This window comes from Pygocentrus nattereri, chromosome 20, assembly GCF_015220715.1.
Source record: "Pygocentrus nattereri isolate fPygNat1 chromosome 20, fPygNat1.pri, whole genome shotgun sequence".
Classification (NCBI taxonomy): Eukaryota; Metazoa; Chordata; class Actinopteri; order Characiformes; family Serrasalmidae; genus Pygocentrus; species Pygocentrus nattereri.
The window spans coordinates 6847044-6874938 of NC_051230.1; the positions used below are offsets into that span (position 1 = coordinate 6847044).

General features: G+C 42.0%; 3 protein-coding genes across 4 annotated transcripts in view; 2 read left to right on the forward strand and 1 right to left on the reverse strand.

The window, feature by feature from the left end:
* Positions 1–1527, forward strand: part of si:ch211-102c2.8 (trichohyalin) — a 41103-nt gene extending 39576 nt beyond the window's left edge. The window contains exon 30 of the mRNA XM_037531818.1: positions 192–1527. Within this exon, the coding sequence (XP_037387715.1) occupies positions 192–254 (63 nt within the window). The 3' untranslated portion in view covers positions 255–1527. The remainder of the gene's footprint in view (positions 1–191) is intronic.
* ccdc117 (coiled-coil domain containing 117) lies at positions 1520–8775 on the reverse strand. The gene is made up of 6 exons (XM_017711175.2): positions 8397–8775; positions 7272–7435; positions 6234–6284; positions 5324–5599; positions 3657–3800; positions 1520–2806 (listed from the first exon to the last, which is right to left on the reverse strand). Exons 2-6 carry the CDS (start codon positions 7421–7423, stop codon positions 2557–2559), a joined length of 873 nt encoding a protein of 290 aa, XP_017566664.1. The 5' UTR covers positions 7424–7435; positions 8397–8775; the 3' UTR covers positions 1520–2556.
* Positions 8776–9142: 367 nt separating this feature from the next.
* tcn2 (transcobalamin II) lies at positions 9143–27526 on the forward strand. Of its 2 annotated transcripts, none has more exons than XM_017711172.2 (10): positions 9143–9276; positions 9360–9431; positions 14327–14510; positions 16341–16510; positions 17831–17983; positions 21423–21595; positions 22264–22438; positions 24041–24221; positions 24870–24988; positions 27241–27526. In XM_017711172.2, the coding sequence occupies exons 2-10, from the start codon at positions 9371–9373 to the stop codon at positions 27300–27302; spliced, it is 1278 nt and encodes a 425-aa protein (XP_017566661.1). In that variant the 5' UTR covers positions 9143–9276; positions 9360–9370; the 3' UTR covers positions 27303–27526. The 2 variants fall into 2 exon arrangements, with proteins under 2 accessions (XP_017566661.1, XP_017566662.1); XM_017711173.2 differs by having other exon boundaries at positions 9181–9272.
* The last annotated feature ends 369 nt before the right edge of the window (positions 27527–27895 follow it).

The window sequence follows — 27895 nt, forward strand, 5'->3', positions numbered from 1 at the left end:
TGGATAATAAATAAACCGGGTATATTTGTATTGTAAACTTGGTTTCTATCACCACCACGTAAAGAAATGAGAACTCCCCTTCAGTAATCCAGAGCCAGTAACAGGATGGTGAGGGGGTGTCTCACGTTTTATATTTTGAATGGCTGTTATTTTTTTTCATGCCTTTCACATGTTGATTTGCTCTTTTCCAGATTGCTCCAGTGCAGGAACGTTATGTGTCACAGCGCTCCAGCGTGAGGACAGCACCCAGTTAACCACCCCCAACTCTGGCCTGGACATTGACCCCTCTGACTCCATAATACCACCTTTTGTCGAGCTGGGTCATTCTAGCTGTACAGCAGCAAATCATTTCCAGTGACTCTGCAGGCTGTGGTGTTCTGTAAAGGCACCCTTGGGCCTGTCTTCAAAGAAAAGAAGCAGGTGTTTTACAGCTGGACTGAAAGTGGAACGATGAGCGTTCTTCACCAGCTCTGAAAAAAGTGCCCCTTGCCCTGGGTGGTGTTGTTTAAGCAAGTTAGCTGCTGCAGATTAAACTAGTTATTAATGCCTTTATTACACTTATATCTCAATGGTGCTACAAGCTCTGAAGCCCCTCCAGCCATTATTTATCTTTTCATTCATTTGGACCAATTACTGTAGACTGTTAAAATCATTTTAAGACTATATTCTTAAAAATAAAGGTGCCAAAACGGGTTCTTTGGAGTGATATCATAGAAGAACCTTAAAGAAACCTCAAGAACTTTTCAGTTCATGGCACATTTTCCTTCCGGGATGGTCTCAGAGCATTTCCTCTCGATGATCAAATTTTATTGGCTAACATTTTTTTCCTAACCCACTGGTGCACAGTGACGTAATCGGTAATCAGAATATGTTTAAGATGCGGGAATCAGTCGCTGCAATCAAAGATTATGAGAATTCTGCCGTATACACTTGGAAATAAAGGTGGTATGCAGGTACATCTTTCGCTTATCAAAGTACAAGCAATATAAATGTACCCTCAAACGTACAACAGTGGTTTTGAGGTCCAGTTGTGCACTTTAAATGTTTTTCCAGGTTAAAAGTACATATTTCTACCTTTTTCATAACCGAATGTTTTAAAACAGAACAGTAAAATAAAGCCTGGAGGCAAGACGAGGTGTGTGGAGTCAGTACAGCTTAGAAAATATCATTTTATTATATTATTATGGTTCAATTATGTTCCATGGCTAAAGGTATGGAGATGTACCCTTGAGGGGACCACCCCAGCGACACAAGGGGTACAGCCCCAGCGACAGTTTACTATTTGTATTTCTGAGAGTGTAAGTGGTAAGATGATAGACATTAGATTTTGTGAAAATCTTAATTTTTTTTCATTTAAGGAACCCCCACATCATTTAAAACTTCTACACTGATACAATTTTACCTAGAAATGTACATCCAAGCCAAAAAAAACATCACGGAATGTTTGTTTTCAAGGATGCACTTATTGATCATTACACTTACAATGCATTTTTTTTGCTAAATAAATGCAAATGTAAACTTCCAAAAGTAGTGTTTGTTTATTTATTTATTTTTTATTTATTGAAAAACAGGTCCAGCTTTACACGCAGGCCATTGCAGTTTTTCTTAAGGTGCTGGCAGAATCAACAAGTGGGGCAAAAGAAAAAAACCAAAAAAAACCAAACGCACAACTGTAGGCTTGGTGAATTTCCAGCGCACTGTATTTTGTCCAATCCATTTAATACAGTGCCTGGTGTACAAATGCTTACTTTGTACCTGGTCAGAGCCTTAAGTGAGGATGCAACTAGGCGTGTATACAGCGTACAACACAGAACCTCACACGAAAGAAGAGCATTTGTAGTATAAATGTTTGCAAGCGAGGCTGGGAGCGCTAAAAATGTCTGTTAATGTTATTGATATCCAGGCCTGTGCATGTTACTGCCTCCTATGTTACACATAAAAGTATGTAGCACTTTCTTTGAGGTACAGCAGACAGTCAGACAGTGTTATAGAGTAAAACCGTGCCAATCGCTATGCAAAACACAACCTCCGAAAAAGACACCTGATGGAGAACAAGCTAAGCTCTCTGATAATACTTCACTGTAATATTAGTCACTCTGTACCAAGAAGAGACCCAAGTCTAGTCGCAAAGAAGTATTGAGTATTTGTGTTGTGGGATTTGTTGCAGGGTGCTACTGACAAGCGGAATATGCAGCCGTGGACTGTTTTGTTGGAAATGAGCGCTTAGACACGATGTGATACCATATTGGCATCTGCATGTTAGCAAAGTTCATAGATGTGCATGGCAATATGGTCCCTGCTACACAACCTCGTTTCTGACTCAAATATTGGCTGGGGAAACAAATAAAAAAAAAAACAAGATGTGGCCACGAAATCTCATCTCATCTTCATAGTGCAATGCCAAGAGCACAAATCTCAAGGCATGAAAGATTCATTTTGGCAGAGATGATACAATCCACCACTCCTCTGTTGTACTAGGTCAGATCAGAGTTCATCACATTAACAAACAGAGTATAAAGTCAGCAAAACAGTTTAAAAAAAAAAAAAGGCTCAAGTCTATAGCTCCATATCCTCCTCCCCGCTGCCGCTGGAGGCCACTGGGGGGCAGTAGAGAGGGCTGAAGGCCTGTTCAGCTGGCTCTTTAGGCTGCATTTGCTCGGGCAAGGGGGTGCTGGGTATGGGTGTCGGCGTCTGTCTGCACACAGGGTGTTGTTTGCGCTGCTGTCGCTGGAGGCAGTCCTTTAACTGCTGGGTGAACGGGTCCTCTGGGGGGCGCCACAGCACCAACTCCATACACGAGTGGCTCCTGCAGAAACACGCAAGACAACAGAGCATGCTTTTACTTTGCAGCACTACTACTATCATAAAGTAACGTATTATGGCATTCAGTGAGGTCACACGCCGCTCTAAATATTCTTAAAGATGCACTATGTGAGTTTTATTGTGTTAAATGTAAAGAAAATAGCATTACTGAGTTACTGAGCCGAAATGTGGTGTGTATGCGCTGCTGCGAGTTTCCCTGTAAAGCCTGAAATAATCATTTAAAAGTCAGAGGTGTCGGTTGGATTTTGTAGAGGTCACAAAATCAACATTATACTAATGCAGCTATGATGACAACAGTAGATAATTCGCTCACATCTTTGGCATTCACATCCTTCAGTTTCAAGTTTTGACCGAGTTCTCTTTGGATATTCCTTTTCATCTGCTTGGGGAAGGGGTCTGCCGCATTTACAAAATGTCCCGCCAGATGTTGCATGAAATTACCCATTTCCACCAGAGAGGGCTCCAAATCCCCAAAACCTAGGCTACGGTCACATTACCAGGCTGAAATAGCACAAATCCAATTTTTTGCCATAATGTGACTAAAGTTTTCAGGGCTGTATGGACACGCAAATCTGATCTTTCCCAATCCGACCTGAATCACTTTCATACTTGGTCCTAGATCGGATAGGTATCTGATTTGTGGCCATGTGACCTTAATGTGAACATTCATTCACAAGCTGCTGATACGACAGAAAGAGACTGAGCTGAAAAACACTAGTGTAATCCAGCGCTGCTGGGGCTGACTTGCAGTGTGGCACTACATATTATGTAAACTACACAGAGCTGCATACAGTATACAAAACTGTAAAGCTGCCACAGGGGTGAACACTCACACTGATTGTGCTACTGTATGAGGGAGAACATCACCAATGCCTCGCTGCAGCCCCTCCCTCAGACTGTCGGACAGCACAAGCACAGGCCTGCGCTGAGCCGGCTCCACATCCAGGTCTTCATCACTGTCATCTTCCAGAGTGATCCTGAACACACACAGAGCGCCATCAGGGTGAATCCGGATCCTGAGCCAGTCCACATTTTTCAATCTATATCCAACACATCACGTCGTGTTTTCAAAGATCCGGGCATGTTGTGAGTTGGACTAATAAAAAATAAAGACTGGCTGTGGATCTTCTGTTTGGTCATTTTAGTGTGCATTTATTTTGTGTGTGAGCACAAAAAAGTACTCACACTGAATGAAAATAAGTTTGGAATGAATGTGGAGCTCTTGTGCGTATAAATAATGTTTAATAGCTCGTAATAGAAGTGTGGAAAACCAGCCTTTTGAGCCAGAAACCACATGAATATGTATTTACTTTCCACATCAGTCATCTTGTATTGTTACTCTAATTAAAGCAGTCAATAATCAACAGCTTATCTCAGTGCATCCAACGATGAAGCACGGAGGTTCTCTAATATAAGCTCACAGAAAGCTCCAATTCCACATGCTGATCTATATTTATGTGGATGTGGCCCAGCTACTCTGGTGGAAAATTTAAATGAGTAAACGGTGCATTAAGTGACTGTTTGTTTCTTTTCTTACTAGTACAAATAACCAGGAAAATATGTAGAACATGATTAAAAATAGCAATGACATCAGCACAAAGGGTACTATGCTTCTGAGAAACCTCACTCAGTCATCAAACCTCGGACATGTCAGTCATTTTAAAAGACCCTCCCCTACACCACATAACTCTGCCCCCACCTCTGACTTTCCAGCTCGGGGAAACACAATGAATCTGGTTGATGACCCAGACCAGCAGAATCTGTACTGCCAAAAAAACATAACGCTTTTCAAGGATTTATTACATTTATCATTAAGTTTTATTACAAGCTGCACTACGTTGTCTGATCCATTCGCACCAGAACCACGTCAGTGTTACTGCAGTGCTGAGAATGATCCACCACCCAACTAATACCTGCTCTATGAGGGTCCATGGGGGTCCTGACCACTGAAGAACAGGGTAACAGAGTATCAGAGAAACAGATGGACTACAGTCTGTAACTGTAGAACTACAGAGTGCAGCTATACAGTAAGTGGAGCTGATAAAGTGGACAGTGAGCATAGAAACAAGGAGGTGGACTTGTTGGAATGTTAGGCCTGATCGGTGCGTATCTAAATAACAATGTAAGGCCCTTAATAAACAAACAAACAAACAAACTACCTCACTGCCAGAATGTGAAGTGATGACAATCCCCGGAAATGCTAGCAAACTCTAGCTGAACTGCGATGGGTACCGCTGATTCTACAGGCGTGCTTTGTGTTGATGGGTGGGAATAAGAGTAAAAATGTTCCAGTGATGTCGCAGTTCAGCTGTTTAAACTGCCAGATGTTGAGTCTTGAAGTCTTGACTAACGCACCACTAAAGGGCAAATTCTCTGAATACATCGCTGGGGAGATGTTAGGTTTGATAGGACTATGCTGATTGTGACCTTTGGTGCTCAAATAATAAATATCACCTGGTCAATGGACCTGGTCACATTTTTGCATAGCAACGTCTCTCACCTGTCCTCGATCTCCTGCAGCTTCCTCTGTGCTGCCTCCACCTCCATGCAGGAGCCCTCTGTGTCCGGTCTGGTTGAGGGAACAGAGACGGGAGAGAAGGCCAGACTGGCTTCTTGGGTGCAAGGACCTGGCTGGAGGGTTGAAGGGCTGAGCTGAATTGATGGAGAATGGGCAGTAGCCTCCACTGACCAGCTCTGACAGGGTTTCGGGCTTGAGTAATCTAAGGGACCTGAACCTGCTACTTCCATCAGCTTTCGCTTTTTGGCAGTACAGCCTCTGTAAAAGGAAATTACAGCCAACATCACTGGTCAGAAACAGTCGGGTCTTCGATAACGGACTCTATAAACTAGGGGTTGACACAAATTTCTGGTTATATTTGTACACCCCCCTGTACATAAGTAATGGAAACATCACATTCATTGGCCATTTTATTTCTCACACTGGCCATATAAGTGTACAGTTAGGCTTTGTGCCTTTTGCACAGTATTATATATGTAGGATGTTTTTGGCACCACAATACATATGTAGAAATAAAAATAAAAAATTAGGCAATATTCATTTAGATTTTTTTTTGTGGTTCACGTCAAAGCTACAATGTGAATACACACAAAATGTGAAGGGAGGGTTTTTGTTTTTTTGGTGTTTCTTTTAGGAATACAGTATTATCTCATTTCGTTAATAGAACAGTAGAAATCCAATTCATATCAGCACGAATCAAACTGCACTGGATTCACTGCGTATCATTTCACATTCCCTGTATTGAAAAGGAAAAACGTCATTCATTAAAATCTTAATATGCAAATCAAGACCCCTACAAAACACATGCAGCCCAATCACAAGGACCATTCAAAACTTTACACAAACATGTACACATACTAGATACGGTACAACAACATAAGTATCTGCTTACTCATCATCTGTCCTTCTCCTGTGCTTCCTCAGGCATCTTCTCTCCCAGCTTCTGCAAGAAAAGAGACACAAAAGACGAAATAAACTAATATTACTAATAAACATGTCTTGCATATAAGCCAGACGCTTTTTTCGGGTGTCATATCAGTGCTGCTGCTTAAAAACCACAGAATGACAAAGGATTCTTTTAAGCAGCTCGTCTGCTTTATTCCATTCCACTGAACTACTCTCTTTTTGTTTAAGTGTACTACATAACAAGATACACACACACACACACACACACACACACACACACACACACACACACACACACACACACCGCTTCTCCCTCAGGGTCGCCAGTCCATCGCAGGGCATATAACAAGATACTTTTCTACTAATCATTTAGTATCGGGGCCCGATGGCAGCTGCGAAACCCTGCCAGAAGGAGGGGCCCAAACACTGAGTGGTGGAGACTTGCGAGTGGGTGGAGGACGGAGCGCAAAGCCCAAGCTCCACCAAGGGACGAGGGTGACACAAGAGACGGTGGGAAGAAGATGATGACGACGGTGCCGGCCACGTGAGGCATGTGGGCAAGGAGCTGAGGGTCCTGAGCTCCACCTGCCCCCTGTTCCGCAGCAAGGCCGCTCCAATCCACCTCATGTTCGATCCGGATGAGCTGTGGTGGGGGGAGGGGGGGGGGGTGACGAGGAGGCAGAGCAATGAGCTCTCGCCCCCTCTCGCCTCAGGTGCTCAGCTGATCTGGCTGGCAGCGTGAGCGCCTTTTAAAAAGAGCTGAGAGAGAGAGAGAGAGAGAGAGAGAGAGAGAGAGAGAGAGAGAGAGGGGGACGAGCAGCAGCAACAAGAGACTGAGAACTGAAGAGCTGAAAAGCTTGAGTAAGAAAAAGACTAAAGTCTAGCACTCAGATTCAGTCATTTTCACATCAACTTTGTAAAACAGAGTAACAGAGTGAGAGAGAGAACTGTGCATTCAGAGCTATAAACTACAGACACTGAACAGCGACTGAAGGAGAACCTGCCTCCAAAACATAATACATACGTGCTTGTCATGGAGCTCCCTGGCAGATGATGCGAGCTGCTGGGCGGCTGCCCCTTTGACACGCCCATCTCTGGGGCAGTTAAGTGCGGAAGGGCGGCGTAGGCCAAAGGCAGGTAGCCCAGGTCACCGCTGCCTGCACTGGCGCTGTGCATCCCTGCTGCACTCTGCAAAAGCACAGACACACAAACGTGCATTACAGACTAACTGAGACTACACAGCTCAAACAGTCAGTCTCTCTAAGTTTAGCACAGCATAGCATCACTAGTTTGGATAAATATTAAGCTCCCTGTTAACGTTAGATAACTACTTCGCATCCGAATTCAGTGGTCAGGACCCCCACAGTACCACCACAGATCAGGTACTATTTGGGTGGTGGATCATTCTCAGCACTGCAGTAACACTGACGTGGTGGTGGTGGTGTGTCAGTGTGTGTTGTGCTGGTATGAGTGGAACAGACACATCAGTCCTGCTGGAGTTTTTAAACACTTCAGTGTCACTGCTGGACTGAGAATAATCCACCAACCAAACACATCCAGCCAGCAGCGTCCTGTGGGCCGCGTCCTGTGACCACTGATGACGGACTAGAGGACGACCAACACAAACTGTGCAGCAGCAGATGAGCTGTCATCTCTGACTTTACATCTACAAGGTGAATCCACAGGATAGGAGTGTCTAATAGAGTGGACAGTGAGTGGACACCATGTTTAAAAACCCCACCAGCACTGCTGTATCTGATCCACTCACACCAGCACAACATCAGCGTTATCGCAGTGCTAAGAATGATCCACCCACATAGTACCTGCTCTGTGAGGGTCCATGGGGGTCCTGACCACTGAAGAACAGGGTAAAAGGGGGGAACAGGGTAATCAGAGAAACAGATGGACTACAGTCTGTAACTGTAGAACTACAAAGTAAGGTTTTAATGTCATGGCTAATCAGTGTATTTAGTATAAGTTAATATTTCTATATTACTAGATAACTAGTCAGTATCTTGTTAGTAAGCTGTCTGCATCTGCCACCACAGATAAGGCTGTAGTTCACTTCCATTCGCCAGCTTTATAACCCGTTCCACCTTAAATGGTAAATAAGGCCTCGCTATAAAACTAAAAGGCAACAGAAGCTCACGTTTTCTTTCGGAGACACACTGCGGCTGCGGACGCCCTCACACCGCTGCGCTCCCTCGGCTGGTGTCCCTGGAGCGTCAACTTCCACAATAACATTAAGTTCTAACGCAGGAGCTCCGCCGACTTCAGCCGCGCTAACTAGCCTAGCTTTGCAACAACTCCGGCCGTAAGTTGCCTGTGTGCCATTTCTAGCCCTAAACGTCGACAGCGCATAACGCAGCCGTTGTTTAATTCGTGTAAAAATGTGAATGTTCACCTTTCTTCTCCTGTAGTAGTGAACCAGCCAGAAGAAAAACACAAACGTCACGTTCAGCGCACAGCACGCACTCCGTCTGCGCCTGCGCCCACCGAGACGGCAACGCCGGTGCGCACTGGGACTTGTAGTCCGTTAAGTTTGCGGTTTGTAGTCCTCGTCAGGGTACGGTAAACAAACCCGCGTGAAATGTGAAATAGAAAAATACATTACTATTATTTATTATTACTATTTATTTATTATTTATATATATAATTATTTTTAATAAATATATTAAATCAAGTATCATATATATATATATATATATATATATATATATATATATATATATATATATATATATATATATATATATATATATATATATATATAAATTATTATTATTATTTATTTTTTTTTTTACTTTAATTCACGTGTTTTACCTGTAAAAATGAGAGAACGTGAAATCCTGCTGGTAGTTTAGTTCATATTCACTCGCGGTGTCGGGTGTTTCTGACTCCGCCTTGTTTTGGTAGCTGTGGTCATATGACCAGCGAGGCAGGGCTGAAAATGTCATGGACAGTTAGATTTATAAGTGGGCACCGCCGAGTTTTGGCCTCGATTCGCAGCTCAGGACCGTGAAAGGCAGGTAAGCCTGGTGTCCGTCAACCTGTTCTTACTCTGCGAGTCCTGTGTGTGTAAGTGTGTGGTCTGCTGGTTTGTTTTGTCCAGGTCAGCCCAAAATGAAGGCGATTCTCCTCGTTGTAGCTGCCCTGGCTGCACTGACAGCGGGATCACCGTGTGGTATGATTTAAATCTCTCCCTTCTCTGCTCTTAATGTTTCCCTGGCCAGCCTGTAATGACATAGCAGTAGCATAGTAATAACAAACTGACCAAGTGCTCAGAGCAGATTTTATAACGTTAATAGAATCTGGGTTTATAGATAGACAGACAGATAGATAGATAGACAGACAGACAGAAGACAGATAGACAGACAGATACCTAGATGGACAGACAGACAGACAGTCAGACAGACAGATAGCTAGATGGACAGACAGACAGATAGATAGATAGATAGATAGATAGATAGATAGATAGATAGATAGATAGATAGATTCTACATAAAGGGTTGTGGTGTACACACAGTCATTCAGAGAGGTTTGGTGTGAAATGCTCAAGTTTCTAGAGAAACTTGTCGAGCTGGAATTCTTCACAGCGGTGGTGAGAGGATCCAGATGTTTTATACCTCTACATGCTCCCTCACAGAAAGTTAGATATTAGCTGCTTGGTCTCTGAGACGTTGTTTTATGATAGTTTTGTGATCAGGTTTTGGCTCAAGATGTATTTTAATCCCATTTATTTTAATCCGTTCTTGGTGGAGGAATACATGCAGGGCGCTGTAAGCCAAAATAGTTCAATCTTATTTTGAGGCAGTTTTGGGAAGGTTTGGGCTTAGAATGTATTTGAAATCCATTCAAGGTGAAGAGGAACATACAGGGTGATTTAAGGCAAAATGGCCAGTAGAGAAACTTATGATTTTAGATTTATTACTATGTTATCATCATCAACATTATATATAGAACTCAGAAGACACATGTAGGTTGACTGGTGGGTTTGGATAGTAAATAAAATGGCTTTATTTGTGTTGTAGACATTGTGACCCCTGCGTCTTGTCACTGGCGCTGTAAAGAAATCCAAGTCGGTAAATTTCTCTCTAAGCATTTCTCATCAAGCCACTCCGAGCGATTTTGTTTACATCTAAACCACTGAAATATGCCGCAGTCTTGAAAAATCTGTTGAGTTGCCCTTTAACTGTTGTTTAGTTATCATTGTGCTTGACTGAGGGTCTTCATGTATATGTGGTAAGTCCTGTTTGATTGTTCCCATGATATTAACTTTAGTTGATAAATGATGATGCGGTTATAAAGGATACAAGCTGGGTACGCCTGATAAGAGAATAGTGAGGGGATTCTTTATGTAACTCTACACAAACCGACTTACAGTTTGATCATTTTTACACAGGTAGGCCAAGGTGGTGTTAGGAGTCTTGCCCAAGGACCCTTATTGGTATAGGGTGCTTGCCCTGGTCAGGGATTGAACCCCAGTCTACAGCATAGAAGGCAGAGGTGTTAACCACTACACTAACCAACCACCATACACCTTGCAAACAACTGAATGCCAACTCCCTCACCCCTCCCTTTCCAAGCGTGTAGAAGAACCTGATGTAGCCGTCAGGTTTTCTGCCATTGCCTGTCCTGAGTTTCTTGATGTTTTCATTAAGAAACAAACCCCGTCCCTTGCTTTTTCTTGCTGTAGAGACATAGTGGTGCAATATAGCGGCCTCTGCTGGTAAAGGACTTGCTTCCTATGTAGATATGAAGGGCTCAATCTAAGCTAAAGAAAAGGATTTGTAGTTACAAGTGACTGTAAACTAATGAAAACATGATTTTGTATACCACATTCCCCCTAAATCTTACAGACCGCACCTTTAAATCCATCAAGCCATAAGCTTGGAACCATAAGACTGGGATAAGTATTCATTTTGATGAGTTACAGTTGTCAGATTTCGGAAATGGGTCGCATAGGTTAGAACATGGACTTGGATTCCTTCATCCTGAAGTTGGAGGAATGTTGTTTTCACTGTACTTTGCTCTCTTTGTTTATGACAGAGGCAGTTTTTACAGACAGTCACATGCTTGTCAGTCTCAGTAGCTCCGTGAACTCGCGCTGCTGAGGCAGCAGTGTGAACGGGGCAGATGAGAGAGGCCTTGAACTCGTATGTGTGTCCGCTGTTTTATCGAGCACTGAGCATGACTCATTCATCCATAGAAAGCTTGTTAGCACATTGCAGAATCCTGTAACTTTTCCTTCTCCCTGACTCAACTGCCTTTTTTCAGTTTGTTCTGTTCCTCACGCTGCTTCGGGTTGAATAGGGCGAACGTGTGCAAGAGGAGGGACAGATTTAAAGGGATTAACGGCTTGGCAGTAGGACAATATTTATCATTATTGTGATAAATTAAGCCTGAGTGGATCGAGGGCGTCATCAATAATTAGAAACACTTCCCAACTGCATGTTTGATTACTAAGAGACCATAGACTTGGATTTAGTGCAGCACAGTGTGTGGAACGCTAAATACAAATCACTGTTTTTTTTTTATACTTTGATGGACGCATATGCCGGAGAAAAGCGAGATTTATTTTGGGCAAATCCAAAATCAGGGTCGAGACAGTTCAGTGTTCAGTTTCCAGATGCCTCTTACACTTTTTTGAAAATTTTACAGTGAATCGACTAATAGAAACCAATTTTACATTAAAAAAGAGAGAAAGATGAAGAAGAATGATCATCCAAAAGATACAACCCCAATTCCAGTGAAATTGGGACATTGTATAAACAATTAAAACAGAATACGATGATTTGCAAATCCTTTTCAACCTATATTGAATTGAATACACTACAAAGACGAGATATTTAATGTTCAAACGGATAAACTTTATTGTTTTTTGCAAATATTCACTCATTTTGAATTTGATCTGCAACACGTTCCAAAGAAGTTGGGACAGGGGCAACAAAAGACCGGGAAAGTTGAGGAATGCTCAGAAAAACACCTGTTTGGAACATTCCACAGGTGAACAGGTTAATTGGAAACAGGTGAGTGTCATGATTGGGTATAAAGGGAGCGTCCCTGAAAGGCTCAGTCGTTCACAAGCAAGGACGAGGCGAGGGTCACCACTTTGAGAACAACTGCGTGAGCAAATAGTCCAACAGTTTAAGAACAATGTTTCTCAACGTGCAATTCAAGGAATTTAGGGATTTCATCATCTACAGTCCATAATATCATCAAAAGATTCAGAGAATCTGGAGAAATCTCTGCAAGTAAGCAGCAAGGCAGAAAACCAACACTGAATGCCTGTGACTTTCGATCCCTCAGGCAGCACTGCATTAAAAACCGACATCATTCTGTAACGGATATTCCCACATGGGCTCAGGAACACTTCAGAAAACCACTGTCAGTGAACACAGTTCGTCGCTCCATCTACAAGTGCAAGTTAAAACTCTGCCATGTAAAGGGAAGCCACATATCAACACCACCCAGAAACGCCGCCGGCTTCTCTGGGCCAGAGCTCATCTGAGATGGACTGATGCAAAGTGGAAAAGTGTCCTGTGGTCTGACGAGTCCACATTTCAAATTGGTTTTGGAAATCATGGAGGTTGTGTCCTCCAGACACAAAGTTCAAAAGCCAGCATCTCTGATGGTGTGGGGGGGTGTTAGTGCCCATGGCAGGGGGAACTGGCACATCTGTGAAGGCACCATTAATGCTGAAAGGTACATACAGGTTTTGGAGCAACATCTGCTGCCATCCAAGCAGCGTCTTTTTCAGGGACGTCCTGCTTATTTCAGCAAGACAATGCCAAGCCACATTCTGCACGTGTTACAACAGCGTGGCTTTGTAGTAAAAGAGTGCGGGTACTAGACTGGCCTGCCTGCAGTCCAGACCGTCTCCCATTGAAAATGTGTGGCGCATTATGAAGCGCAAAATACGACAACGGAGACCCCGGACTGTTGAGCAACTGAAGTTGTACATCAAGCAAGAATGGGAAAGAATTCCACCTACAAAGCTTCAACAATCAGTGTCCTCAGTTCCCAAACGCTTATTGAGTGTTGTTAAAGGAAAGGTGATGTAACACAGTGGTAAACACGCCCCTGTCCCAACTTCTTTGGGACGTGTTGCAGGCATCAAATTCAAAATGAGTGAATATTTGCAAAATACAACGAAGTTTATGTGTTTGAACATTAAATGTCTCGTCTTTGTAGTGTATTCAATTGAATATACCTTGAAAAGGATTTGCAAATCATCGTATTCTGTTTTTATTTATGTTTTACACAACGTCCCGACTTCATTGGAATTGGGGTTGTATTATGACTCTTTTTGGGTGCATAAACTATACAGATGTCATGAGTGGTCTAGGAGGAAAACAATAAAATGCCAAAATATAAGAAATTGACTCTTCTGTGTTTTTGGGGCCCGGGGTCAGGGGACCAAAGACAGGAATAGACACCTAATTAAACGAGAAATGCTTTGCATTTAGAAATTATAATAAATTAGAATTTCCACTCACAATAGCCATTAAGTACAAGTTGTTCATTTTCAGGAGGTATTTCTGAGGATATAATTGCAGGAAGGAGAAAATTAAATGAAAGTATCAGAAGTTTTTAAAAGCTACAGAGAACGTGCGGCTTCTAACAACCGTGCAAGAGTTAGTGGACAGCAAACCTGTCTCCATCAGATAAACAGCACTTACAGCTTTCATCTTTGAGAGAGAGGAGAAAATCAAGCCCCAATCGTGATCCAGACCTCAACATCACTGAATGTGTTTGGGAATAAGATCAGTATCCCTGCAGATTTCTTTAGGAAACTGAAAGCGAGTCTCCTGAAATAAGTGGAAGGTGTAATAAAGGTAAAGAGCGTTAAAGGTTAGAGACTCTAACCACTGCAAAAGATACGGAATATTTTGTTATGACTGGAAATTACAGAAGCGAAAGGTGCTCGCTGATGGTTGCAGAGCACTGTAGATATCTCATTGGCATTTTTATGGTTCCAATGGCTATTGAGGACCCCAGGCCATTGGGGGGTTAAATGTGTGTGAATGTGTTCTTACGTACTTCATGTGCCTTTTCTGTTGCACACTGACCCCACAGTGACGGATCATGACGAACTCGTGCTGAGGCTCAATAAGGAGCTGCTGCGCTCCACTGAAGAGCCGGACTCTCTGCCCAACCCCAGCGTCCACATTGCCCTGCGCCTGTCCACTCACCACAACCTGGCCAAGGAGAGCCAGCACCTCAACCAGCTCAAAACCAAACTCCACGAAGACATTCAGAAGTAAAGAGCTCATACATGCTGCCGAGTCCATGATATTCTGAGAAAGTGCACACACTTCCGTCAGCTTGGAGACACTTTCATTCTTTTAAATGTTTTCTTCTCTCTTAAAGTTCACCAAGAAAGAATACCTGGTTTTGTTACCATGAAATGGCTGTGCACTCAATGTTTGGGTACATTTAGCCACACTCAGTTCCATGTTTGGGTCATTTTACAGAAACGTCCATTTTTTTGTCCCTAGCCTTTACACGTGTATTACACTTTAAAAAAAAAACACGTTAGGATTACAACTTATTTATATTTTCAAATAAAACAATAAGTTATTTTAACTATTACACCTTCTTGAGCCCCAATTTCAATTCAGCAACATTTGGTTTTCAAATCAATCAATTAATAGAATTCCAAGAACCACAGAAGAGCTCGTCCCCACAGTCGTGTGTGAAGGCTGAGGCCATATTTTGAAGAGAAAAAACGAATTTTTCTGCAATTTTAACTACTACTAATAATATTTAACTAATAATAATAATAATCTATACATGACTATGGAATATATAAATTAAATGACACAAAGAAAACAAATGCCAAATAAATATTATAAAATATATCCTAAAAGTTGTGGTCCCCAGTCGTGTCACTGGTGTAACTGCATAACCAAAATCTCTTATTTTGAAATAAAAGTCACGCTGATGACATCACTCAACTTCCTTTTACCCGTTTTCTGAGGATGTATGAAGAAAAGTACACGGTGAGTCCACTGTGTCTTTCAGTTATCAGAGATTTTCTCATTCAGCTCATGATTTCATATGGAGCTTTTAGCTGACGTCACTGGTGTGACCGACTTAATTCTGAGGTAACGGTGAAAAAATAGAGCACAAATGGATTAAATTGCATATTTCAGTGGAGATTCCATGATTGAGAACATGCGGTTTGATGCTCTGTAGCAGCCGTTTTATAAAATGCGTTTTTCATTAAAAACGTCTCTGGCGTTACTTTTCTTATGTCTAACACCAGTGAGGACCAGTAACACCAGTGACTCCTATGGAGACATAGAAAAGTGGGCGTTTCTGTAGAATGACCCGTTTATTAAAGTGTAGGCCTGACACAATCATGAACATTTAGCTTACAGTATAATTAACTACGATTAACAATTAAACCGTCAAGTTTTAAAGGCATTTATGTAACTATTAATGTACATAATAGTCAGATTAACTGATTAGCTATCTTGCCTATTAGCTGTGGATGCTTTGTAACTCCTAACTCAGGCATGTCAAACTAGGGAGCTTCCAGGCCAAAGTGCTGCAGAGATTAGTGTTTACGCAACCAAAACATTTAATTGAGAATTATAAACGCTGAAAATCACTGCACTCACTTTGTCTGATTGCAGTTAAGGGGACTAATTAAGATTAAGTGACCCTTATTAGTCCCATGATGGGGAAATTTCACCTCCACATTTAACCCATCCATTAAGTGAAACACCACATACACTCTAGTGAGTGCACATACACACACGAGCAGTGAGCACACTTGCCCAGAGCGGTGGGCAGCCCTATCCACAGCACCCAGGGAGCAGTTGGGGGTTAGGTGTCTTGCTCAAGGACACCTCAGTCATGTGCTCTCAGCTCTAGGGATCAAGCCGGTGACCTTCCGGTCACGAGGCGGGTTCCCTAACCACCAGCCTATGACTGCCCCCATACTTGCAATCAGGTCATTATGTAACAGGCCTGTGACAGGCCTGAAAAAATGTCTTGAAGAGCACATTTTACGTGGAGACCCTATTAGAAGCCCCCTTCTGCCTAGCGAGTTAATCCCCTGATGAGTTTTGTATGTGTTCAGATCTCTCAGTGGGGGTCAGATGGTGGTGGGCCGCCTGGCTCTGTACATTCTGGCTCTGAAGTCTTCGTGCCACGACCTGGACAGTCTCACTCTGTCTGAGGGAGAGTCCAGCGACGCCCTGCTCACCCACCTCAAGAGACAGATGGAGAAGGAGAAAGAGCACATTGCATGTGAGTCTCTCTCTCTTTCTCTTTTTCTCTCTCTCTCTCACACACACACATACACTCTGTCGTTCTCCCTTTTTCTGTCTTTCGAGACCTCAGTGTCTCTGTCTTCTGTCTGTCTGTCCTTCCCTCTCTTTCTTTGTCCAGCTCTTCCTCGCCTCTTCTGTCCCGTTCTGTCTTGCTCTCTGTCAGTACCCCCCACTCTCTCTCTTTCTCTCTCTGTGTCTGTCTCTTTTTGTCTTTTTCTGTCTGTCTTTCTGTATCTCTTTCTCACTTTTTTCTCTTGCTCTCTCTCTCCCGCTCTCTCTCTCCCGCTCTCTCGCTCACTCTCTTTCCCTCTGCCTTTTTCTCTGTCTCTCTCTTCTTGTCTCTCATGCCCTTCTTGTTCTTTTTTCTCTTTGTCTCTCCCTCTTTCTCTCTCTCTCTCTCTCTCTCTCTCTCTCTCTCTCTCTTCTCATTATCTCACCCTCTTGCTCTCTTTTTCTTTGTGTCTGTCTTTCTCTTTCTCTCTCTTGCTCCATCTGTCCCCTTTTCTCTTTGTCTCTCTGTCTGTCTCTCTCTCATTATCCACACTCTTTCTCTCTGCCTTTGTCTCTCTTCTTTCTCTCTCGCTCTCTCTCTTTCTGTCTCTGTCTCTTTTTCTCTTTTGCTCTCTCCTCACTCTCTCACCCACTTGCTCTCTTTTTTCTTTGTGTCTGTCTTTCTCTATTTCTCTCTCTTGCCCCAACTCTCTCCTTTTTCTCTCTGTCTTTATCCACCCTTCTTTCTCTCTCTCTGCCTTTGTCCTCCTTCTTTCTCTGTTGCTCTCTTTTTTTCTCTCTCTCTCTCTCTCTCTCTTGCTCTCTCTCTTCTCACTCTCTCACTCTCTTGCTCTCTCTTTTTCTTTGTGTCTGTCTTTCTCTTTTTCTCTCCCTTGCCCATCTCTCCTTTTTCTCTTTGTCTGTCTGTCTGTCTGTCTGTCTGTCTCTCTCTCTCTGTCTTTATCCACCCTTCTTTCTTTCTCTCTGTCTTTGTCCTCCCTCTCTCTCTCTCTCTCTCTCTCTCTCTCTCTCTCTCTCTCTCTCTCTCTCTCTCTCTCTCTCTGTCTTTACCCCGCCCCCCCCATTTCTGTTAAATCCTGAAACTCTGTATTATTTAGTTACTAACGTTAAGACTGAATATTTAATATAATTATTCTTTCATTACAAAAGTTTATATGTGATTTAAAATGTAATATTGGGGTTTAAACAAACAAAACAAATCAAGTTCTGTGAACACGTTGCTGATATATATCGTGTTATCCTGATATCGATACATGACTCAGCACTAATGATTTACTCTCTTCAGTGAGCCACCGTCCCCTGACCAACTACTACCAGTACTCTCTGGGCATTCTGGCTCTGTGTGTGAGTGGAGTGAGGGTCAGCTCACACGTCAGTCACAAACTCATCCACGCCGTCCAGCACGGCCAGATCAAGCACGGCGACTCCTTATGCATCGGTGAGGCTAAAGAACTTACCAGAAACCAGAGTTCACTTTCAGGGGTTTGTTACAAGGATGGGGGATGTCCTTTATACTTCAACCATTTTAGGAGGCCTTTTTATGATGCCTTTGAAACAAGGATGTCATTGAAAAAGTCAAATTTTCACCTTGTCCTAAATGATCAATCATGACATGTTTGAAATCTGAAGTTTGCTTTTTGCGCTTGAATAAAAGATCAAATTCAGGCTTCAAAATTCCTGATACTACATTTTTTTACTGTTTTAGATGCCCTCGTTCTTTATTTCATACATAAATAGAAGCAACACAACGTTGCTGTTGGAACCAAACCTCGATCCTCGAAACCCCGAAAAATCTCCAAAATAGTAACTTGGAAAAAACGCACAGTACTGTGCGAAGGTTTTAGGCATCTAAGCAAAATTTTAAACAGTTGACCTCAGCAGTGAGTTTATCACAATATACAGTAGAATAAAGTTGTATTCATAATTCAAATAAACATAAAAACAATAAAACTAACAAGAATTTCTTGGGTCCATATTTTTCCTGGACACCTTCACAGCCGCCACAGAGACTCGTTAATATCATCAATGACATCATGAGCTCAATTTACTGAGCACTGATTGGTCAAACCAGGAGCTGCTTTATAACTACATATAATACTGGGCTTCCTCGAGGAGAGGCTTGGAAATGGGTAAACAAACACACTGACATCCAGAAAATCACTATATATCACTGCTGTTGGAAGAAAACCTTGTATCTCCGTTTTTAATGTTTTTCACTTTTTGACATAATTTGAAAATGCCTGAGACCCTTTACATTGTGTGTAAGTTTCGTGATGAATGGAGTAAAAGAAACTGACCAAAATGACTTGGAAAGACGTCTGGTTCCATTGACTTACATTAAAAGTAAAGTAGGTTTTTTCCTTCTCCTGTAAAGTTACCATTTTGGAGAGATGAGCGACAACAGCAATATATATATATATATATATATATATATATATATATATATATATATATATATATATATATATATGTGTGTGTGTGTGTGTGTGTGTATGTTCATTATTAATTAATATTCTATACATTTTGTTTATTCAAATATTAACACTTTTCTTAGCAAATAAACACAAACAACACAAATAAATAGATTTTGAAAATATGTCTTGGCTGCCTAAAACTTTCACACAGTACAGTTTCTTTTTAACGTACATCAATGGATCCAGAAGTTCTGTCCAAGCAATTTTGGGCTGTTTAATTTGGTCCAATGACCATGAAGTTTACACACAATGTAAAGGACAATAGGCATTTTCAAATGATGAAAAACAGTAGCGATAAGCAGGTCTATTTCAGATTATTTACCAACTTGACATGATTTAAAGGAACCATCTTCCATTAAGTTTAGCTCCAGCGCAAAACTAAAGACACTGAACGCGCCTAAGTTAATTTACTACATTTGTGTTTCGTTTGTGTTTATTCCACTTATTGATTTCCTTTGCTTGTTTTGATCTGATTATGGTTTCAATTGTTTAAAGCGCCTACATTTAATTTGCCTTGAGTAATGCACACTTAAAGATGATGGTTCTTCAAGGGTTCATTAGTAAAGAAAATCGTTCTATATAAAACCATGACCACTCCAAGATCCCTTTGCATGATTTAAGGGTTCTTTGCATCATGAAAGGGTTCCATACTCTATTTTGGTACTACACACATAACAATGATGGTTTTTCAAGGGTTCTTTAGTGAAAAAACAATGGCTCTACATAGCCATAAACACTCAATGAATATTTAAAGGGTAATTTGCATCATGAAAGGGTTCTTCAGATTAGTGGAGAATGTGCTATATATGGTTCTCTACAGGACCTTTTTTGAAAAGGGTTCTCTGTGGCACCAAAAAGTGTTCTGATATTATTACAATGTCATGATGTCAGGCTTGTTGCAATAGAGGAACCCTTTTGATGCTACATAGACCCTCTTTTCCAGCAATATGAAGAAACTTTCACGATGCAAAGAACCCTTTCAGGGTTCAAGGGTTCACTATGAACCCTTGAAGAACTACCATTTAAGTGTGTGTTTAATTATGCCATTAGGCTTTATTTTACTTTCTTTGTTACACTTTTATTATTCTGGATTTTCTTTACTTTTTGAATCCTTTTTTTGTATAACGCTCAGCTCAGTGGCAAACTGTGATGAAAAACGCAGTCAAAACGTTTCTAACAACCCAGTAATTGGGCTGGCGCTTGTATTTACAGCCAGTGACATATCTAGAACTTCCAGAAGGCCTGATTTTTCTAATGATATCAGTCCCACCGACTGTTAATCAAAATGTGGTTAGTTTATTCCTCTGCAGGCGGCCCTGTCCCCTCTCAGTAAGAAGGGCCTGGGTTTGATTCCCTGGCCGGGTGACCAGGGTCCTTTTTGTGTGGAGTTTGCATGTTCTCCCCGTGTCTGCGTGGGTTTCCTCCCACAGTCCAAAGACATGCAGTCAGTCTAATTGGATATGATAAATTGCCATTAGGTGTGTGTGAATGTGTGTGTCTGTCTGTCTGCCCTGCGATGGACTGGTGACTTGTCCAGGGTGTATCCTGGCTTCTGCCCAATGACACATTGGATAGGCTCCTGCTTCTCCCACGACCCAGAAGGAGAAGTGGCTTAGAAGATGTGTGTGTGTGTGTGTGTGTGTGATTCCTCTGCCACTTTCTGATGATGCTGAGAGTCTTCAGCTCCTAAGGTCCTAACCAATAGGAGAGCTTGTTTAGCTATTCCACCACAATACTACAGAGGAAAATGATTCCTGATTGGCCAGTTTTCCAGTAGGTGTTTCAAGAACTGAACCCTTTTGTTTCCAACCAAAATGTAAACATGAAACGAGGAGTACTGCCACACTTGCACAGTTTCAATGCAAGTTTCATTCTATTGAATAAAAATGAATTCAAAATTATAGACATGCATTTTTGTAGGTAATAGAAGTCATTGGGCCCTCTCTGAAGGCCTAGAAGGCCCCGAGGGTCCCCCTCTGGCTTGGATATTTTGTAAGTGAGGGTGAAACTCATTGTGCCTTGAGTTTAAAAAATAAAGGTTGTCTAATTGGTTGATGGGTTCATTGAATGATTTGGCTTAAGAGAAAAACTGCATATCACTGCTGTCAGAACAAAACCTTGTATCTCCAAAATGGTAACTTTACAGGAGAAGGAAAAACCTGCTTTACTTTTAATGCAAGTCAATGGAACCAGAATTTTTTCCAAGCCATTTCAGGCCATTTCTTTTGGTCCATTCATCATGAAATTTCTACAGAATGTAAAGGGCAACAGTTTTTTTTTCAAATTGTCAAAGCCTGAAAAACATCAACAATGGAGATACAAGGTTTTGTTCCGTCAGCAGCGATATACATTTTTCCCCAAGCAACACACATTTAAGGAGGTATCCTCTCTCACCCCTCACAGACTCGTATGCGATGGCAGGCATGGCTCTGCAGTGTCTGAAAGAAGCTGGAACCCCAGTGAGGAATGAGGAGGAGCTGAGCAAAGCTCTGGCTACCATCAAACAGAAGCTTCAGCACTCCCAGCAAGCTGATGGACACATAGGCAATGAATTCAGCACTGGACTGGCTTTGCAGGTATGTTTCAGGGTTCAAGTGAATAAGACTTCTCTAGAATATAAGTGCTGCGTTAGGATCAATTTTTTCCTTTCAGATTGTGAAAAACAGGCTTAAATGATAAAAGCCGGTCAAAGCTGACCTGACCTTTATTAACCAAGAATATCTGAATAGTTTGGTGTTTCCTCTGAGCCCTCCAATCCCTTTTCCTCATTATCTGTTTTCCACTGATCCAAGACAAAGGCCCAGTCCATTTCTTATTTTTACCCTTATCCCTTGTTTTTGGGTGCCTTGGAACTGTTACAGAGGGTGGTGTATGAAATCCATCAAATAAAGAAGAACATTGCTTCTTTAACAGTTACTAGCGGTTCTCTGTAGGCAACCCGGCCTGTCTTCAGTGACAGCAGGGGAGGGTAAAATTCAGCTCCTCACTGCTGGGCTTTATTTACATTTAGGGAATCATATGCCTTCAAAAGGGGGGCAATTATTTATCATCGTCCATAATTCTTGTGATATGAAGCTGCTTTTTGTTCAAGTTCTCCCATGCCACCTTAAGCACTCAGATGTCTCCTTGAGTTGAAGAACCCCCTGTTTAGAATGTGCTCTTAAACACTGTTTGATGCAGAAGCAAAACAGTTCTTAGAAAAGACACATTGGACATCGTGACTACCTCCTCCTTTGCTCCTCAGGCTTTACTGGCAATGGGCAGTCAGGTGAAGGAGTGCTCCACCTCTATGGAAGCTCTCCGTTCAGACGCTAGAAAGGGGACGTACCACAATGCAATGGCTATCTCCCAGACCCTGCCTGCTCTACAACAACGCTCCTATCTCCACCTGAAGAGCCACGAGTGCCGCAATGAGGACGGTACAGACCGCTATCAGTCTCACTTTCTGTGGTCATGTATTTTATATGTTCAGCTATTTACACCTGTTCAGATATTACACCTGTGTGAAAACACAGTTTGCTCTTTCATGTTGAAACAAAACAACAAAACCACATCGCCCCCTACATTTCGTATGATGAATTGCAGTCAGAATGACTGAGGTTTCTAATGAGGTTCTGAGAAAAAGAGAGTGTAGAGATCCATCAGCCTTTAAAAGGGTTCTTCATGCTCATGATCTTTAACCCTTTTATAGGAAGGCTAAAGCTGAGGGCAGGTTTTACAGTGATCTGGCCGTGTGTTTGTGCCGTATTTCTGGGTTGTGGGATGTTAGAGCTGGTTTCTCTCACTCTGGCTAGTGATGGCAGGTTCCTCTGGGTGTTCTGGTGGGAATCATGGCACTATTTTTGAACTCTGTGTTTATAATATGAAGGCTAAAGGCAGAGATGTAATATAACCACATCGGGTTAACTAACTTTGGGTGATTTTGGAGCTGGAGTTCTGGCTGATGGATGGTCACAGGTGGATGAAATCACTCTGGATGGTGAGGGCATCTGATGTGTGAACGTGTTAACACGTTGTTGGAATAGGAAAGCCAAAAAACAGAGCAATAATATCAGGACTTCAGATGATTTTCCAAGCCGAATTATTCATGCTAGCCAGTTAAGGGCGGGTCTAAAATGTGTATCATGTCTGTAGCTTAAACCGTTATGAAGTTTAAAGTCTAGAAGTTACCTACCATGTGGTTGGTTAGTGTAGTGGTTAACACCTCTGCCTTCTACGCTGTAGACTGGGGTTCAATCCCCAACCAGGGCAAGCACCCTATACCAATAAGAGTCCTTGGGCAAGACTCCTAACACCACCTTGGCCTACTTGTGTAAAATGATCAAATTGTAAGTCGCTCTGGATAAGAGCGTCAGCCAAATGCCGTAAATGTAAATTTGCATAAACAGCCTGTTTGGATTCTGTGATGTCACAAAAACTACTGTATTTATGACCATCTAGCCATTTATTTACCCCCCAGCACTTTAGCTCTACCCATTCACATAAGGAGGGTGTCTGCCTGGACTGCTTTTTGAAAAAAGCCACAATATGGGGTGGCCAATCAGAAAGGACCTCATTTACATAAATCAGTCTTAAAGGCACAGTAACAAAAATGGCTTGTTTCAATCTAAGGAACAAGGTCAGGTTGGAAGATAAACGTAACGTAAAAATGTCACGTAAAAAAGAAATATAACTGTTTTCGTTACGTAAAACAACACTAACATTATAAGTGGACATCAGGGAGGGAAAATAACATGCAGGAAACATGTAGGATGTGAGCCCTTTGTAGAACCATCCACTAAAAGGTTCTTTAGGGAATCAAAAGTGGTTCTCCTATAGCTCTGCTCCAAACAACCCATTCTGGCCCCTTTTATTTCTAGGAGTGCTCTCATACCGACGTCACAGAGCAGGGCACAGCACCTTTTCTCTTGCCTGATCTGTTTCGCTAACGACTAATCAAATTTGTTGACTAACTTCAGCAGATTAGAACCAGCGCATCATCAAATAGCAACAGATTTTTTTTCTTTTATTTTCCTGAACAGACACTCTTGTTCTGGATGCTGCTCCGGTTGTGGAAGTCCTGCCAAGCCTGACCAATGTCCCTGTGCGGGTGGAGGTGCTGAAAGCTGACGGCTCGTCCTCAGAGTATCGCCTTGACGTTCCCAGTGGCTCCTCGCTGCTTGAGGTTCTCACCCTGCTTCGGGACCATCAGATGGGCTTCACGTCAGTCTTGTTTTTTGGACTATTTTATCCTAAAGGACCACATCAGTAAAATAGGCTAATGTTGACAGTATTGAATGAAATCCAGAGAAACTAGTTAGCAGCGTTCACTTATATAACACTAATCGGAGGCCTAGGAACTTTTTTAGCGTTAGTAATGCAGCCAGTTTGGGCGGATGTCTGGTGTCTGAGCTTTGTTTCTATAGTTATGCATGGAACTATGAGTCTAATGTAGCTAGGAAGTAATGCATGCTTATACACAACAGCCCTACGTTCACATTACCAGGTTGAAGTGGCACAAATCCGATATTTTGCCCTAATGTGACTCAGATCTGATGTTTTCAGGGCTGCATGGACACACAAATCTTTTCAAATCCATTCCACCTCCACATTTAACCCATCCGTGAAGTGAAACACCACATACACACTAGTGAGCACACACACACTAGGGGGCAGTGAGCACACATGCCCGGAGCGGTGGGCAGCCCAATCCACAGCGCCTGGGGAGCAGTTGGGGGTTAGGTGTCTTGCTCAAGGACACCTCAGTCATGTGCTGTCGGCACTGGGGATCGAACCGGTGACCTTCCGGTCACAAGGCTGGTTCCCTAATCTCCAGCCCATTACTGTCTGTGTATCTGTCCTGTGCTGTAGGTTTGAGACGGAGGACAGTCTGTGGGGACCCTTCCTTAGCCGGGTGAATGGAGAACAGGCTCGGCAGACTGACCGGAGATATTGGCATCTCTCCTCAGATGGCAGTGGTCTGAGAGAGGGTAAGTTAGACGGACACCCACATCTACGTATAAACCCATGTGTTTAAACCTGTAGTGGCCTATATGTGGCAGTGTAAACTGCTCATAACAGTTCTTTAGGAAATGTTTCAGTGTGTCGTGAAATCTCAAACTTCACCACAATTTCATTTAATTTAACTACTTTGTGAATCAAAATTAATTAAAAAAAAACAAAACAGAAATCTGACTGGACAATAAAACAATAAAATATTACACCATATAAATCATTTTTATTATGACTGAATCTTCAGTGACCTGTCATGAACTGGGGAGGGCACACTGTCATCCTGGAAGAGACCAGCGTTATCATATTATTATTATTATTATTATTATTAGTTTATATTTTTATTTAATTTTCCATTTTGGGTTTTGATTTCAATTTAGTTTCCGTTAGTCTGACTAAAGTATTAGTTTTAGCTTTGTATTTATTTTTTTATTTATTTTTAGTTTTCATTTTTAATATTATGATGAGCGCAGTGGTCGTAGGTATTTGATAACAAAATGTAGAATAAAATTGAAACAGTCGTCTGAGCTCGGCTTGGCTGAAGCTCTTCTTAAAGACAGCCAAACACAGAAGGGACCCGCTTATAAACTCAATCATGCACTGAAAAAACAAAATGAACAAATTTGTCCCAGTAATTCTATTTTGTTTTAGTTCGTTTTGCAGTGGACATTATAGTTTTGATTTGGTTTGTGTTTTTGAAAACATTTGCTGTTTTTTTTTTATTATATTGAACGAGCACATTTGACACTGCTGTGTTTGTTTTAGCTTTAATTTTAGTTACTCTCTAAAAAGTGATGTGTTAATTTACAACGCACCAACTTGTGTCATGCATTTGAACACATTCTGTGTTAAAATAGCCCAAAACGTGTTATTCATAATCTATTAAATGCAACTGACCTTGACGTTTCATGTCTAAAGTCTAAACCTAACCCTAACCTCAGGGCAAAACCTACCCTTACTCCTAAACCTAATCTTAACCTTAACGTTGATAATCAGCTGAATATGAGCAGAAACTTTGTTAATGAGTTAAGTATCTGTAGATCATTTATAGGGGACCATCCAAATAAAGCGTAACCAAGTCTTTTTACATCAACTTGCATCAAAACTTGAGAAAGTCTTTTCCTTCTGTCCCGTTTTGGAGGTTTCAGGTTTTTGTCTGACAGCAACAGTATGGTGAATGACCGTAGCACTGTCCTCCACGCCTCTGACGAGCGCTGTCTCTGGCTTTTACACCACTGACCTCTATGTTCTCGCTGACCGACGCTGTCTGGTCACGTGCACGTCACGCGAATGTTCAAGCCTCAGAGTTGCTGAATGTGCGCTTTCATCCACCTTTCATCCACCTGGTCCTGCAGAGCTGCCTTCCTGCAGAGCCCAGTTCCAACCACAATTTGCCACTCTTGCTCCAGCTAATCAACCTCTTCCCAAATCCCTGCTTGGCTGGATCAGATGTATTAGAGTTCAGCAAAGAGAAGGGCAGCTTATCTGTTACAGGTTGGAACTTAGCTCTGCAGGAAGGTTGCTGTCCAGAACCAGGCATGGAGATCAATGCCTTAGCCGCTGTTCCTGTTTAACCCTTGTGTGGTGTTTGTGTTGTTGTTACTCAGTGGTCTGGTGGATCCACCGCATTACTGTTTTTAAAACCAATACGATTTCTGTTAGAAAATACCAGGTCATTAAAATATCACAAATGTATAGCATAGGGTCCTCTTTTAGCAGCTGTAGCCAGTCAGCAGCCTGTCCATGTTGTCCACCCTCTCTCACACACATACACACACACTAACAGCAAGCCATGTAGGAGGAGAACAGAGTGAAGGACACAGCACCTCCACACTTCAATCCCGGCGGGTTCAGCCCAACACCACATGTGTAATATAAATATGTGGGGGGGTGTGAAGGCAGTGTGAAGATACCAACACCATGGGTCTCACAGATGCCAACACCACACAAGGGTTAAACACCCGGGAGTTGAGCAGTCTTTGTGACCTTAGGTCCTGCTGCCCATGCCCCAGCAATGAACCCTCTTTTAAAGGGCCTTAGAACTTTTCTTGATCCATCTTGGTCCAAAATCCAAGTAAACCAGGCTGGAGGCATCTGCGCTCGTTATGTTTCTCCAGCTTACTCGTTTAAGTTGTTTTCCTTTAACTGGTCGCCGGGCTGTATTTGTGGTAGTCTGGACTAAACTGATGCAGTTTTAGAAACAGTCTTGATGCTGTGCTTTTCTTCTCAGGCATCAAGGACTATAAGATTGTGACGGCTCAGAAGATCACCATCAAGAACACTGGATACTGAGCACTGTGATTAGTACTTGAGACCAATGAAGAAAAGCATCTACGTATTAATGTTAGATTATAATAATTCAGTGCTTTTCCCCTTTTTATAGATGTGTTTTAAAGTTGAATGTACTTTGAGACATTTTCCAAATCCTTTTTTTGCGTGATCGTCAAAGCTGTTCAACCAGATCGAATCAGTATTTTAATAAAGTTTAATAAAAGTTTCATAATGACATTTTGAAAGGTCTCCCTCTGTGGCTGATTTCAAATATCATTCCATCGGTTTCGTCTCATTAGTGAATCTGTGCATGTTATTGTCATCAATTTGAAGTTTATTCTTCTTTATATAGCGTGTAAACATGGTTACCTAGTATGCTTCATATTGGGGTTCCCCAGGTCTGGCATTGGGAAGCCCTGCTTTATATTCTTACTTATAATCACTTCTGTTTGATGAAGGGTGGAAAACAAACATAAAATAAATAAATGAAAAATAAAAGTCCCTAAGGTTTATTTTTGTGAGAACTGTGTTTTTTTTGCTTGGGACTTTTATTTTGACACGTGCCAGAGCTTTACTGCTGTTTTCAAACGACTCGCCTCTTGTGTACACTTTCT